Source organism: Pezoporus occidentalis, unplaced genomic scaffold (genome assembly GCF_034315485.1).
Source record: "Pezoporus occidentalis ecotype Australia unplaced genomic scaffold, CSIRO_AGI_Poc_V1 ctg141, whole genome shotgun sequence".
Taxonomy (NCBI): Eukaryota; Metazoa; Chordata; class Aves; order Psittaciformes; family Psittacidae; genus Pezoporus; species Pezoporus occidentalis.
The window spans coordinates 1,732,847-1,745,955 of record NW_026913220.1 but is presented as its reverse complement, the minus strand read 5'-3'; the positions used below and the strand labels follow the sequence as shown (position 1 = coordinate 1,745,955).

General features: G+C 44.1%; 1 protein-coding gene across 2 annotated transcripts; it reads left to right on the top strand.

Annotated features, from left to right (window-relative positions):
- The first annotated feature begins 5,889 nt into the window (after positions 1 to 5,889).
- S1PR3 (sphingosine-1-phosphate receptor 3) lies at positions 5,890 to 12,762 on the top strand. 2 transcript variants are annotated; one of them, XM_062609870.1, is made up of 2 exons: positions 5,890 to 6,038; positions 11,367 to 12,762. In XM_062609870.1, the coding sequence occupies exon 2, from the start codon at positions 11,533 to 11,535 to the stop codon at positions 12,688 to 12,690; it is 1,158 nt and encodes a 385-aa protein (XP_062465854.1). In that variant the 5' UTR covers positions 5,890 to 6,038; positions 11,367 to 11,532; the 3' UTR covers positions 12,691 to 12,762. The 2 variants fall into 2 exon arrangements, with proteins under 2 accessions (XP_062465854.1, XP_062465855.1); XM_062609871.1 differs by lacking the exon at positions 5,890 to 6,038 and adding an exon at positions 6,231 to 6,323.
- The last annotated feature ends 347 nt before the right edge of the window (positions 12,763 to 13,109 follow it).

Below are 13,109 nucleotides of genomic sequence, written 5' to 3'. Positions count from 1 at the left end.
GGCCAGGCCAGGGTCATGTGGAGGCATCCTGGGGAGCTGAAGCCCTGCAGGAGCTGTGGGTGGCAGGTGATGCTGAAGCAGCAGCGTTTATGCAAGCTGCCCAGGTGACCCCCAGGGTGTCTCCCTGAGGCTCGTTACACAGGAAGGGACGATAGCTACTGGGGAAGGGTGGGAGTAATACACAGAAAAGAGGGTCAAGCCTTCAGACTGATGTGGGTGTACAGTCTTCATGTCTGGAGTGCTGAGCCGCAGGATGCAGATGGGAAATCCCAAGTAGCTGTTTCACTGAACTCATTTCCCTTTCTCCTTTCTTTGCATTTCACTTTTTACATCATGTCTGGCTGCGAGTTCTGTGATAACAACTATCTTTTAACATACGCAATCTGCACAGCACTGTATATTGAGCTGAGTCTGTCTTAACATAACGTTAACCATGAATATCTGGCCATGCTTTGAGCATCTGCCCCATTATCCCTAGAGGAAGGTGTCACTTGCAGAAGCAGACAGAGTTCAGCTTAGCTAAGCACATGATTCCAGTAGTTAATATACAACATGCAGCTGAAATCGGGGGGGGGGGGCATATATTACATTTATATGTGATATGTGCAAGACCCTATCTCTCAAAAATGCCATTACAGTTATAGAGAGAAGCAAAGAAAAAAGGACATCCAGAGCTACAGCCTTCATACAAGCTTGTATTCAGCTTGTAAAAAGTCAAATTCTTTCCGTTTTCACCATCCCAAATAATGATCTGAGGGAGCAGAAAGATGGGAATGTAAAAGGTGTATGTGTTCAATTACTGTGTTTATTGAACATTTCTAAGGCAAACTCCAAAATTGTGTATTAAAGCAATGTCAACATTCTAAGGTTTGAATCAGAACATTATTTTCCAAAGATATCGAATTTAAATATATTAATTCAAATACGCTACGAGATGCTGTGATTCAAACACATTGATAAAATATTAGAAATGTAGTGGTAATTGGATTTGCAAGAGCTTGGCCCCAGTTATTCCTGTGGTGGATTTATAGAGTTAGTTTTGCTGCTGTTAAAGAAAGAACACTTATCTTTAACACATATCTTTCAAGAATATACAGAAAGTTAAAAGATTTCAGCAAATACATCACCATGACATACAAGGGCAGGAAGATGTGAAAAAAGTCATAATTTTTGAAGTTTCAAAAATCTTTTCTGCATATAGTTAATGGTATCGATTTACAGATGACTCATTTGATGTAGCAAGCAAATGTATTTTGAACACTATAGATTATAGCTCAACAGCATTCCAAAGAAACTTTCTCTCTTTTTTGCTTTTTTAATTTTTTTAATATTAAAATATTAATTAACTTTTTTTCTCTTTTAATCATTTCTAAGTTAAACAACATTGCTTTCGTTTTGAAATAAAACCAAGTTGGAGGCACAGAAGTGGGAACAGAAATGGTGCTACTAATAAAAATATACTGCAGCGCTTCAACACCTTGACATAACAATGCATAATACATCTTGTTAATGTAAAAAGATAACTCACCAGCAGTAGAAAAGTAGAGAGCTAAAATATTTTACAATATAATCAGCTAAATATCAGACTGGTTTGAATCGTAATTTTAAAATTACCCTGCTGCTGTTTACATACCAAGACAGTAAAAAATAAATGACTGATTTTCCAAATGATGGAGCGTTCCTTCAGGAGCTCCAGAAAGTAAATCAGTGATGGACCAGTAAAGCATTGGATGGAGGTCAATATGAAGAAATTATAACTAAGACATTAATAAAACATTGCATGAATGATTTTTTAATGTTGATAGACAGAAACTTGCAAAATTTTATCATGCCCTAAACATTTAATGGAAAAAGGAGGTTCTTCAAGGACTTCATTGTAACTACTAAGTGAGAAGGATAATATTAATCTTGAAACATTATCTGTTTTGTCTGTATATCTCATATATCTCATTTGAGGGTAACTTCAGATTTTATTGCATGTGTATGTATTTTATCTAGCTGTAAATAGAAATAACTTTAACCATATTTCTAACTTTTAAGTGTGTGCTGAAAAACCATTTATATCAATGGCATCTGTCTTTCACTGCATTCATTAGACCAAATGCCACATATGGAAATAAAAAGCTGTTTTTTAATCTATCATTCTCTATGTAATACCCAAGATAGAAAATCAAATCCATGGACTGTTGTGGCATGCTGTGAGACCCATTCGGACAACTTCACTATGACATTTTCTGTGCCTGTTGTGATGGCTGAGCCACCTCTTTCTGAGTCACTCTGCTGACTCTTTTTGTGCCATGTCCAGAATGAATACCCTACAAAAACCTTTCCTTTTCCCAATACCTGCAGAAGTGGGCCATAGTCATGCTGTTACATGTGCCATTGTTGTGTCTTAGTCAAGACATTGCCTCCTTGCAACACAGAAAGAAAGAGCTCAGATGGTATTTGGTCTATGCCAATTACAGAGCTGGAAGCACGCAGGGCACCCTTGCCCGCTTGGGTCCCCCAGCCCTTGTGCTCTGCTCTTCTTTCTCATTGTATTTAACAAGTGTTGACAGGCTCTTACTCCATGTGGTTTGTTTAACCACTTTCTCCCTTTCTCTCCTGCAGCAGTGTCTTCCACAATTCAACAGTACATTGTCAGAAATCTGTTTCATTTTCTTTTATGCTATTCTGTCTTGGTTCACTGTGGGTTTTCCTTTGCTCACACCATTGATTAGACCTAGCAAATTGTGTTTTCCCCGCAAGGTCTACTGTTACAACCATTCCACTGTCTTTGGTGCCTTTTTTGTGTTTTACTGCATTCACAAGGAGATGGAGTACCCGGAGGCACCTGTGGTACTCAAAGTGCAGATCTCATGGAAGGGCTTAACTGCATTTTCCATTTTGGCCTTCATTCCTTTCTTAATCGTTTCTAGCGTCCAGTTTCCCTTTGACAGTTAATGAATGTCAGATGTTTCTGAAGAGCCAAAAGACCTCTCAAAAGACCTCTCTATCCACAAAGACCTCTCTTCTGAGTGGTAGCACTGTACATTAATTTGTGCATGTATCATTAGAGTTGTTTTTCCTGTTTCACTTAGCAGCATGGAAATGAACACAGCATTTTATCAACAGGTCACTGAGGACATCCAGGTCTTGGAAACATCTTGTCTCAGTTTTAGTTTCATTGTCAAGTACCCCCAATAACATCAGCAGATGCTGGTCTCCTATTATTCATCCTGTTTGTCCACTCAGTAATTTTCAGGGCAGAAGAGACCCCTTACCACTGGGAAATGGAGGTGTTAACCTCCTGTTGCTATGAAAATTGATTCCTGGCCTTTACTTTTTATCTCTTACTTGGTTATTAATCTTTTTACCCCACAAAAAAAATAAACAAAAAATAAACATACACCCTGCACAAAAAAAAAAAAAAAAACAAACAAAACCCGACCACAAATTCTTTCAACAGCACTATAACAAGGTTGAGAGGTCCTTGGAGCTAAGTATGGTATGTGTATCTACAGGCTGTTTGTGATGTTTGGAAATGAAGTTGTGGGTTGCATCAGCTACCGAGCTCCCCAAAGGTTTTTGCTGACAGCTGCTTTGGCCTTAGATGCCAACCTTGGCAAGTCCCTGGCAGCCTTTGTGCAAGGACTCTTTGCTCCTGGGTGGCTTCTCCAGCTTGCACAGCAGTGTTCTGTCACCTGCCTTCTCCAATGGCACGGGCAGCCACAACAACCAGAGGGGCTGAGGGGCAGCTGCAAGAAACCACTGCCCACTGACAAGCCAGAGACCCCTCCAGCACAGCCATGGCTACAGTCTGTTTCCCATGGTGGAGAGGAGAACTGGGGCACAGGATCCCTGCGCTGACTGGCAGGACTGCACTGCTTGAGTAGCTTTGCAGATTAAGGGCATTCAGACACCATCATGTCAGACACCACCATTAGAGGCCTCAGGCAGAGATAACATCTGGTCTGCACTGACCAGCAGTTCTCCTCAGCATTCTCCTCAGCAGAAGAGACTAATTTCCCTGTACTGTATTGGGGCCTTACTGTGGGCTGCTCCTATGGGCTGCTAGCAAGCCCAGCTGAGAAAGGCAAAACAAAACCATCACAGGCAGCAGGGCACAGCTGGTCCCCTCATCTATGACAGTCCATTCAGAATGACTGTCTTTTGGCTCCCCTCTGCAAGTATTCAATAGGTAGTAAAGGAAAAAAAAAACAAAAAACAAGGAAATAGGGAAAAGAACAAGGAACAATAGCAGACCACAGAGGCAGGCCAGAAGTACTTACTGAAACATCTGCTTTGCAAGAACTGGGTCTTGATGGCATGTGGCAAGCAGCTGCCAGTTGGACTGCTTGGGTGGTTTGCAGGGAAACTGTTGCACAAGGCTTTTCTGTGCAACAGGAGAGCACCAAGTCCCAGTCCTGGGCTCTCCTTCACCAAAAAGTGGTGTGTTCTTTTATGTGGCATGGAAGAAGCTTTCCAGTTCTCTTCCTTTCCACAGAAGAGAGCAGCTTTCAGACAGCACATGCCAAGGGAGGCCAGGAGGTAAGACCAGGACCACTACACGTGGCAGTGTGGACCTATCCGTAGCTAAGTGAGGCCGTACCACAGAATCACAGAATTGTAGAATGGTTATGGTTGGAAGGGACCTTAAAGATCATCTAGTTCCAACACCCTTTGCCATAAACAGGGATATCCCCCACTAGACCAGGTTGGTCAAAACCCTATCCAACTTGGCCTTGAACACTTCACTGTATCCCTCAGCTCTGAAGCAATTTTACCAGCATTTTGCCCTGTATAGTCCTTATTATTGAGGTCCTAAATCAGAAGATTTTTATTACTCTTCTACAGCAAATAAAAAGCAGTCACAGAAACACACCATTTGCTCAGCTACATGTGCTTAATCTTCTGGCTATAAAAATCCTAGTTATGCTTTCTTCCAGGACTTTTCCTCCCTATGGAGTAGCAGTGCAGGCAACCCAACAGCCGAGCCTGTGGCACGAGCCCCAGCATGACGATGCTTGGCTTCAGACAGGAGGCTCCCAAGAAAAACACTGACTGCAGCAAGACGACTAGGCAACCCTACACGCCTGCCTGCGCTTAGCAAGGTTGTAGTGTTCCTGTTTGCCAGCTCATCATATCCATTTCTGACAGAAAGCTTTGCTATACCCACAGGCAGCTTACAAGTACATTTAAATTAGATGGTTGTAGGATCCAGATTTCAACTTATGTTCCAAAGCGCTGCTTCTGTCATGGAAGCAATCTGTGTGCCTACTGCTATCCTTGAGTTGCTATTACACAGTCAATAACTGTCAAGGGGTACCTTACTAAAAGTACACTGTCATTAGCAGCTCTGGGTCAAATCAGACGTATTTCTCCTTGGAGTTTCTACGTGCTTCATCCATCTCAAGTTATCTGAAGATTAAATTAACAGACACAGTGAAAGAGGGGGCAGATGAGGGTGGGGTAAATTTCACTCGAGCATGCCAAGAGCTCGAGCTGCATAAGGACTACCCAGAATTTCCTCCCTCCCCCTCGCATGTTACAAACACTCGGCGGCCGGCTCTGCCGTCTCACATTTCACTCCGGCCGCCCAGAACTCCTAGTGCTTCACCTGCGGCCGTGCCCCGACGGCAGCAGACTCCCCGCGGGGTTTCTCCCTCCGTCTGGGGGCCGGCTCGCGGCTGGGCAGCGAGGGTCGTCGGGCGGGATCAAGAGGGTCGGGCCGGGCCAGGCGAGGACCGCTGGAGCGGGGAGCGAGCCTTGTCCGGGGACGACGGCGGCGCTGGAACGGCGTGCTGCAGGCAGGACCCCGGGGGGGCGGGCGTGCGGGCAGACGAGAGGCCCAGAGGGGGTCTGCGCGGGCAGGCAGGGGGCAGAGGGGCGGCTCGGGGCAGCAGAGGCGGGGCAGGGCCAGGACGATCCCAGTCCCGCCCCGCCCGGCCCGGCCCGGCGCGGCCCAGCTCAGCCCTGGGGGCCGAGCGGCGCCGTGCAGCCGGCGGTCGGGTGCAGTGGCCCCAGAGTGCTGGGAGGACTCGGCAGGGACGTAGCAGGTACTTCTGCTCTCAGCAGCCCCTGCCGCGGCCTGCCTGCCGCCTTGTCCCCTCTGCCTGCGGTGCCTGCCCTCCCGGCAGCCGGCCCGGCGGGGCCGTCGGCGCTCCCTCCCTCAGCGAGCGGCGAGCGAGGTGTTTCGGCCGCGTGGTGTGCGGCCGCCGCCGGACGTGCCAGGCGCCCGGGAGAGGACAGAGCCCGCCGGGCCCGCCGTTCCTTCGGGATATCACGTAGAGGCGCAGCGGCGGGCACGGAGCGGCGGTGGGCTGGGTAGATATCCCAGGACTGTGAGTAAAGTTTCCCGTGTGGGACCTATTACGCCGCCGTCACGTCGGGGATGTTCTTGGGTCGCGTAGACGAGCGGTTTATCACCGCAGAAAGCTGAGGTTGCTGCGGTACTGGAAGTTTGAGAACGGAATCCTGGAGTTTGAGGGGTGTGTGTGTGTGTGTGTGTGTGTGTGTGTGTTCGTGTGGGGAGCGCTGGGTGAGGGGGGAGAAGTAAATGTACCTTCCTTTAAAGTGCAACCAGCCAGGAGCTCCATTGTGAGGTCCGCCTGTGTGCCGCTGGGAATTCCAAAATACAAACCGTTGTCTAAAATACAGAAGCCAAGAAAAATAACCATTTATTAAAGGCTTTTCTGAAGCTGTAGGCTGCCAGCACATCCACTTCAAAAATAAAAAATCTCTTTAAAGTTTATTTGACTTGTCCAAAACATTGTTCTGCAGCAGATGTTTGTTGTCTAAATTTCATTGCATCTAGCACAGCTTAAATTTCAGAATGGAAACGTGTATTGAACTGTGCTGTTGATCTCCAAACTCTTTTCTGTTCTTAAAGCTGTTAGGATGTGCCTGGTGAATTATACACGTTTACTTTCCATGTGGAAAAGCTTCACAACTAAATAAACTATGCAAAATTTGGCTTCAGATACGCAGATAGTGTCTTTCCCTTTGCTGTTTTTAAAATTGTCATTTATGGACAAGTGTAAGGCTGTGTGTGAAAGGAGAGGAAGAGCTGCAATGTGTGTGGTAGTGGTGAAGGCCATTCAGTCTCTTTGGTCAAGTCTGTTAATGGATATTTGCAAGGCAGGAAAATACAATTCCAGCCTAATTGCAGTGAGCATATTGAACACACAGGCCTTTATAGGCAAAAGTAGGTAGTGGAAAGTGAAGTCCTTGTGGTTTATTCTCACTTTCCTTTATTCTCTCACTCACTTTCACTTTATTCTCACCATCTTTCTCACCACTCTTCTCCATTTTTTCAGCATGGAAATTTTGTAGGGGGAAGCAGCTATGAGTAGTTCTCCATGTTGCCCTTGCAGTTCTGCAGCAGAGCTGCAATCCGTGCAGAGCATGATGGACAGCTTACTACTTGTGCTTTATTCTCACTTGTTGCTTTGATTTCAGTATACCATGAAAATTCAGACAGCATGGCTCACTGTTTTGAAATAGAAATTTCCTATTCTTCCAGCTATAAAGTACCCAGTGACTCATGAGATGGTAAAAGCCCTCAACTCCCAATGGGACTCTTACCAGAGTACTGCAGGGAGCAGAGAGTGGAGATGTACTGGGGATGGTTGCTGAAGGGCTTCGCCATCCCCATTATCACAAGTTCCCTGCTGCCTCCTGGCAGTGGAAATTACACATTCTCAGAGGAAAATTGCATGTTGACTCCAACTGTCTTACCCAGGGCATTACCTGTGGGGAGCTGGTGAGGGGTATGGCCTTGAGTTTCTGCCTGTATCACTGTGTGGTGGGGCTGGAGAGGGCAGTAGAGATGTGCCTTACTAGGGGACAGACGAAGAGGACATGGCGTACTACACAGCATAGCTTTTCCGTGGCACATGTGCCACAGGGATCATACAGACCATGGTAGACTGTAAGGATATGAGCCTTAGTGGAGAGCCCCTGCTTCATCCTGGAAGGGTGCTTAATGCTACTAAGATCCATGACCACACTAATGGCTGTGAAAAATCCAGTGCATGGTGGTGGGCAGGAAGATTACTCAGGTGGGAATGTCATGGTGCTCACTGCTGACCCCAACTGTTCCCTCCGTCCTTGGACCAGGGAGGACAAAAATCAGCCAAATAGCTGAAGGAGGTGACTGAATTGTCTTCCAGTTGACTGTGGTTCTTGACATCATACCACTGCCTTTATTTGAGTAATTTAGCAAATGCTGGTTTGGCCATCACATCTGTGAGGAAGTATAGCCAGATTGCACCTACACTGCCGATAGGTTTACCTTTCGAGTGGTACCTGGTGGTGGAGCAATAGGGATCTGCTGGCTTGCTTTATAGTGAATAAAAATGATTTCCAGCGGTGTCGTCAAGAGCTCAAGGTATTGAGGTACCTAGTCAAGGCAGTGCTTCACACACAGCATGCCACAGATGGACTCTCTGGGTCCTTTTTGTGAATATTCCAAGCTGAGGGCCATACTTCGCAGCTACTGGCTAGTCCTCTGTGAGAATGGGACAAGGATGTTTTGAGGAGTAAAACGTAGTGGCATCAGGAAGCAGTAATGAGGATGTTCCCAGCCTGGCTGCTGCTGTCTTTATTCTTGTAGTGTACAGCAAACTTTAATTCTTCTAACTGTTAAAAAATAAGTGTGCTTTCTGAGTTACTGGCTGCGAAGCAGGAGGAAAACAAAACAAAAAATAGTGTGGCTGAAACTTATTACCAGCAAGATAAGTTGCTGCCAGGAGAGAATAAATTTTAATTTATTATATTATCTTTCAAGTAGCTTTATGCGTGATACTTATTCCCTGAGCATCCTGGCAAATAAAAATGTTACAATCTCCACTGCCTTGCCACTAGCCTGTCAGAGGCAGAGATTTACTTTTGTGATACTAATTTTGCTCAAATAATTTTGAGGGGAGAAGTAGTTGTAAACAGTGGAAGAGACCTTGTATGATTTCTGCTGATTGAGTGCATAGTCTTTGCCTTCAGCCAGGGGAACTGGTATAGCACCAGTATCTTTAGTGGAGTCATGAGAGTTTACAGCTGCTGAGTTGTGGTTGATACAGACCTAAGTCTGGCGTAGTTTTCTTCACAGAAGGAAACGTATTTGTCCTTTGGTAGACCAGTTATGATAAGTCAGCTTGGGAAAGTCTTACAGAAGCATTTATTTTGTTCCATGCGGTACTCTTAAATGATATGACCATGACTGAATATAGTTCCAACAGGCAGCCATCAGCCAGTCTGTTGAGTATTGCTAGTTGAGCTATCGTTAGCAAATACTTCCCTAGTCAAATGTAATTGTTTAATTTACAACTAAAAGTACTTGCAAATGATATGAATACAGTGGCATTTTGTTGTAAGCTAATACAATGAAAGACTGTGATAGTTTATGTGGTAACAGTGTGCAGATTATAACTGAATTATAATTAGATTGAACCTTAGCTGAGGTGAAGTCATTCTATTGAAGAGCTTCACTGTTACCATGCTTCAGAAACGAGGTCCAAAACTCAAGGGCCCAGTTCTGCTCATGGGAAATTAATGAGGTGATTGCTGACAGTGAGGACACAAAGCAACAGCTGTGTTTTTTTGGGTCATATGTCTTTTCCAGTGGGTCTGTTCAGCAAAGTGGCTTGCACCTAAGAGCTAGAATGGGGAAATAATAATAATTACAATGATGATGAAAATTATAACAATGGGTAAATGGTAAATTACTTTCTCAGAAAACAATTATAAAACATCCTGCATGCACTAAAAAATTCAAGTCAATTCACTGTAGGCTTTTGTCAGATTACTTCTTTTCTGATGGAGATAACCCAGGAAAAGGGAGGATAAGAAAGCACAAGGATGAGTGTGGGTCATCCTTTAAATCTCTTTACATTCATGTGGGACATGGTTTGCTCCTCCCTTCTTCAAGAAGGCACTTAGAAATTCATCTCTCACTTTCAAGTGCCCAAACAGAGTGCTGGAACAGAACATGGTTTTGTGATCTTAAGAAACCTGTATATAGAATTATAATATAGAATGGTGTGGGTTGGAAGTGACCTTAAAGATCATCTAGTTCCAACCCCTGTGTTTGGGAAATGCTTGTGACCCGTAAATAAATAAAAGGTAAGGTCAGGAACTCTAGCTCCTAAAAAGTTCCCTAAACTTTTGGGGCCAGTGGAATGTGTTCTGCCATCTAGCACAACTTTTTATTTTCTAACCTTTCCCATAAAAAGAAAAAAATAAATAGATCTTTACAGATTTGGCTCACATTGAACCAATTCTCACCTCATCTTGATCCTTATCCTGGTTTGGTTACCAATCTGAAGAACTGGCTGTCCATTCATCCTTAGTACATACATTGGGGCATGAGCACTGATTCTCTGTGGAGTATGCAGCAACTGAACTAACATTTCTGGTAAAACACTGAGTTCTTCTGACATCATCTGATACTTTTACAAAGCTTTGCAGATCTCTTCTGATGTTTGTATATGGCAATGGAAAAAGAAAACCAGGAGGATCTGCTGTGAAAATGCTACCTACCAAAATCTATAGGAAAACAGTCAGTCTAAGTCATAGCTTAAAGAAGAGCAGAAGTAAATTGAGAAGGACAAGTCGAGTTGTTATAACTCCTTTTTTATTAAAAAAAAATCCCCAGTGTTAAATGTATGTCTTGTAGAGACATGCAAAGGAAAAAAAAACATACAAGCAATACTTAACAAAGATGGGACTTGCTGTGTTTATTTTATTTTAAAAGGGGCAGAAGAAATCCAACTAATTTGAATAGGAAGTAGGATTGATTTTACGATGACTAGCCTTCAGAGGATCTCCTTAATCATAAATAGCCTCATTTTGTGCCATTAGCAGCAAGTAGTTATTTTAGGCATTGGTATCACGCAGATTGGCATCAAGACTTGACACCAACTTTCTCAGGGTCTTTGCTACCTTAAGTCTGCATGGGGAACAAGTATAAGCTTAGAAAGCAGTGAGTTTTCCCTGATGCTTTTGATAGCATCACGTACAGTTAGGTCCTTTTGGGAAGGAGTGAGCTGGTTGCTGTGCATGCTGGGGCTTGCTGTAACTGTTTGCTAATCCTTCTCACCACTCCTCTGTATTTTTTCAGCATGGAAATTTTGTAGGGGAAAACACCAATGAGCAGTTCGCCACATTGCCCTCACATTTCTGGAGCTGAGCTGCATCTGTGAAAAGCATGGCAGACAGCTTACCCACAGCTATCTTGATAAGCATGCAGCAATGCTAGACCTTGCTGCCTCATCATAGCCAGCACCCATTTTGCCTCTTGGGTGTATGTTGCAGCTCGAGCACCCGCATGGGCCATGGGTGACATGGCAGGACAGTGAGATTTATGTTGCATCTTTTGATTTTATTTTCAGAGCCTGCTTGGGGAGCCAGTCTCCCAAATTAATATGCAAAGGTGGCTGGAGCTGGGGATCCACACCGCCTGCCCAGAGGAGTGCTTGGAGGAGCGTGGCTTGATCTCCCTCTTGTGGAAAGTTACCGAAACTAAGTTCTTGTGATACTAAGGAAGAGAAGTCCAGCATGGTCAAACAAATGATGGCAGCAGTTACCGAGCCAGCTGATGCTCTTGTCAGCCCTCAACGAAATGAAGAGATGGACTCTCTGATTGTACTGCATTATAATTACACAGGAAAGCTTATTTTAAGGGAAAAGGCAACAGATAACATAGACCTGCCCACTGTTGCATTTCTGATCCTGTGTAGTTTCATAGTCCTGGAAAACTTGATGGTGTTGATTGCCATATGGAAAAACAATAAATTTCACAACCGCATGTACTTTTTTATAGGCAATCTAGCTCTCTGTGATCTTCTAGCCGGAGTTGTTTACAAAGTAAACATTCTTATGTCTGGGAAGAAAACTCTGAGCTTATCCTCCACAATCTGGTTTATTAGGGAAGGCAGCATGTTTGTTGCCCTGGGAGCCTCTACTTTCAGCCTTCTAGCAATAGCTATTGAGCGCCATTTGACCATGATTAAAATGAGGCCTTACGATGCGAATAAGAAATACAGAGTGTTCCTTCTCATTGGTACCTGCTGGCTTATTTCAATTTCCTTGGGTGCTTTACCCATCCTCGGCTGGAACTGTATAAACAACTTACCAGACTGCTCAACAATTTTGCCTCTTTACTCCAAGAAGTATGTTGTGTTCTGCATTAGTATCTTCATAGCCATTTTGGTTGCCATCGTCATCCTTTATGCCCGTATTTACATCCTGGTAAAGTCCAGCAGTCGTAATGTCACTAACCACAATAACTCAGAGCGATCCATGGCCCTCCTTAGGACTGTTGTGATCGTTGTCAGTGTTTTCATTGCCTGTTGGTCTCCACTGTTCATCCTGTTCCTCATCGATGTGGCCTGCAAAGTCAGGGAGTGCTCTATCTTGTACAAAGCCAACTGGTTTATTGCTTTGGCGGTTATCAATTCTGCAATGAACCCCATCATCTACACTCTGGCCAGTAAGGAAATGCGTCGGGCTTTTTTTCGCCTTGTTTGTGGCTGCCTGGTGAAATCCAAGGTGTCCAGATCTTTGCCTGTTCCGCCCACACCAGATCACAGTCGAAGTAAATCCAGCAGCAGCAATGCCCAGAAGCCAAAGGAGGATTTCCCACCAAAGAAAATTCCATCGTGTATCGCTGAGAAAAATGAATTTTCATTTCACAATGGAAACATCTGTAAGTAAAGGACTCCTTGAGACAAGTATATTTCTATGGCTTTTAGATTTGAACTACAAGTGTGGTTTAAGTACTCGTGCACTTAAATAAATGGTGTTTTCCCCTGTGACTTAACTTTGAGAACGTATTTATCAATAATCGTTTGCTTTGGGAGTTCATTCAGTAACACACCCAATGCAGAAAAAACCTTTCATTCTGTCCAACAGCCAGGACAGAGTCCATGGACATATAATGATATTGTGCATCATGATGGCATTGCATGATAAAGGCTGCATTTGGCACAGCCTGATCTTGCAAGAGATCAACAAAACCTGTTAGAAACTTAAGTATTCACTAAACACTGATGATGATTGGAAAATGATTGGGAGAGAAGCTCATTACATATGTTGGTGATTATAGTTCTTTATATGTATCTTGCTGTTATGTT

Bases quoted from the DNA above. Each gene is read 5' to 3' on its own strand.
- S1PR3 (XM_062609870.1), top strand. From the start codon at position 11,533: ATGGTCAAACAAATGATGGCAGCAGTTACCGAGCCAGCTGATGCTCTT.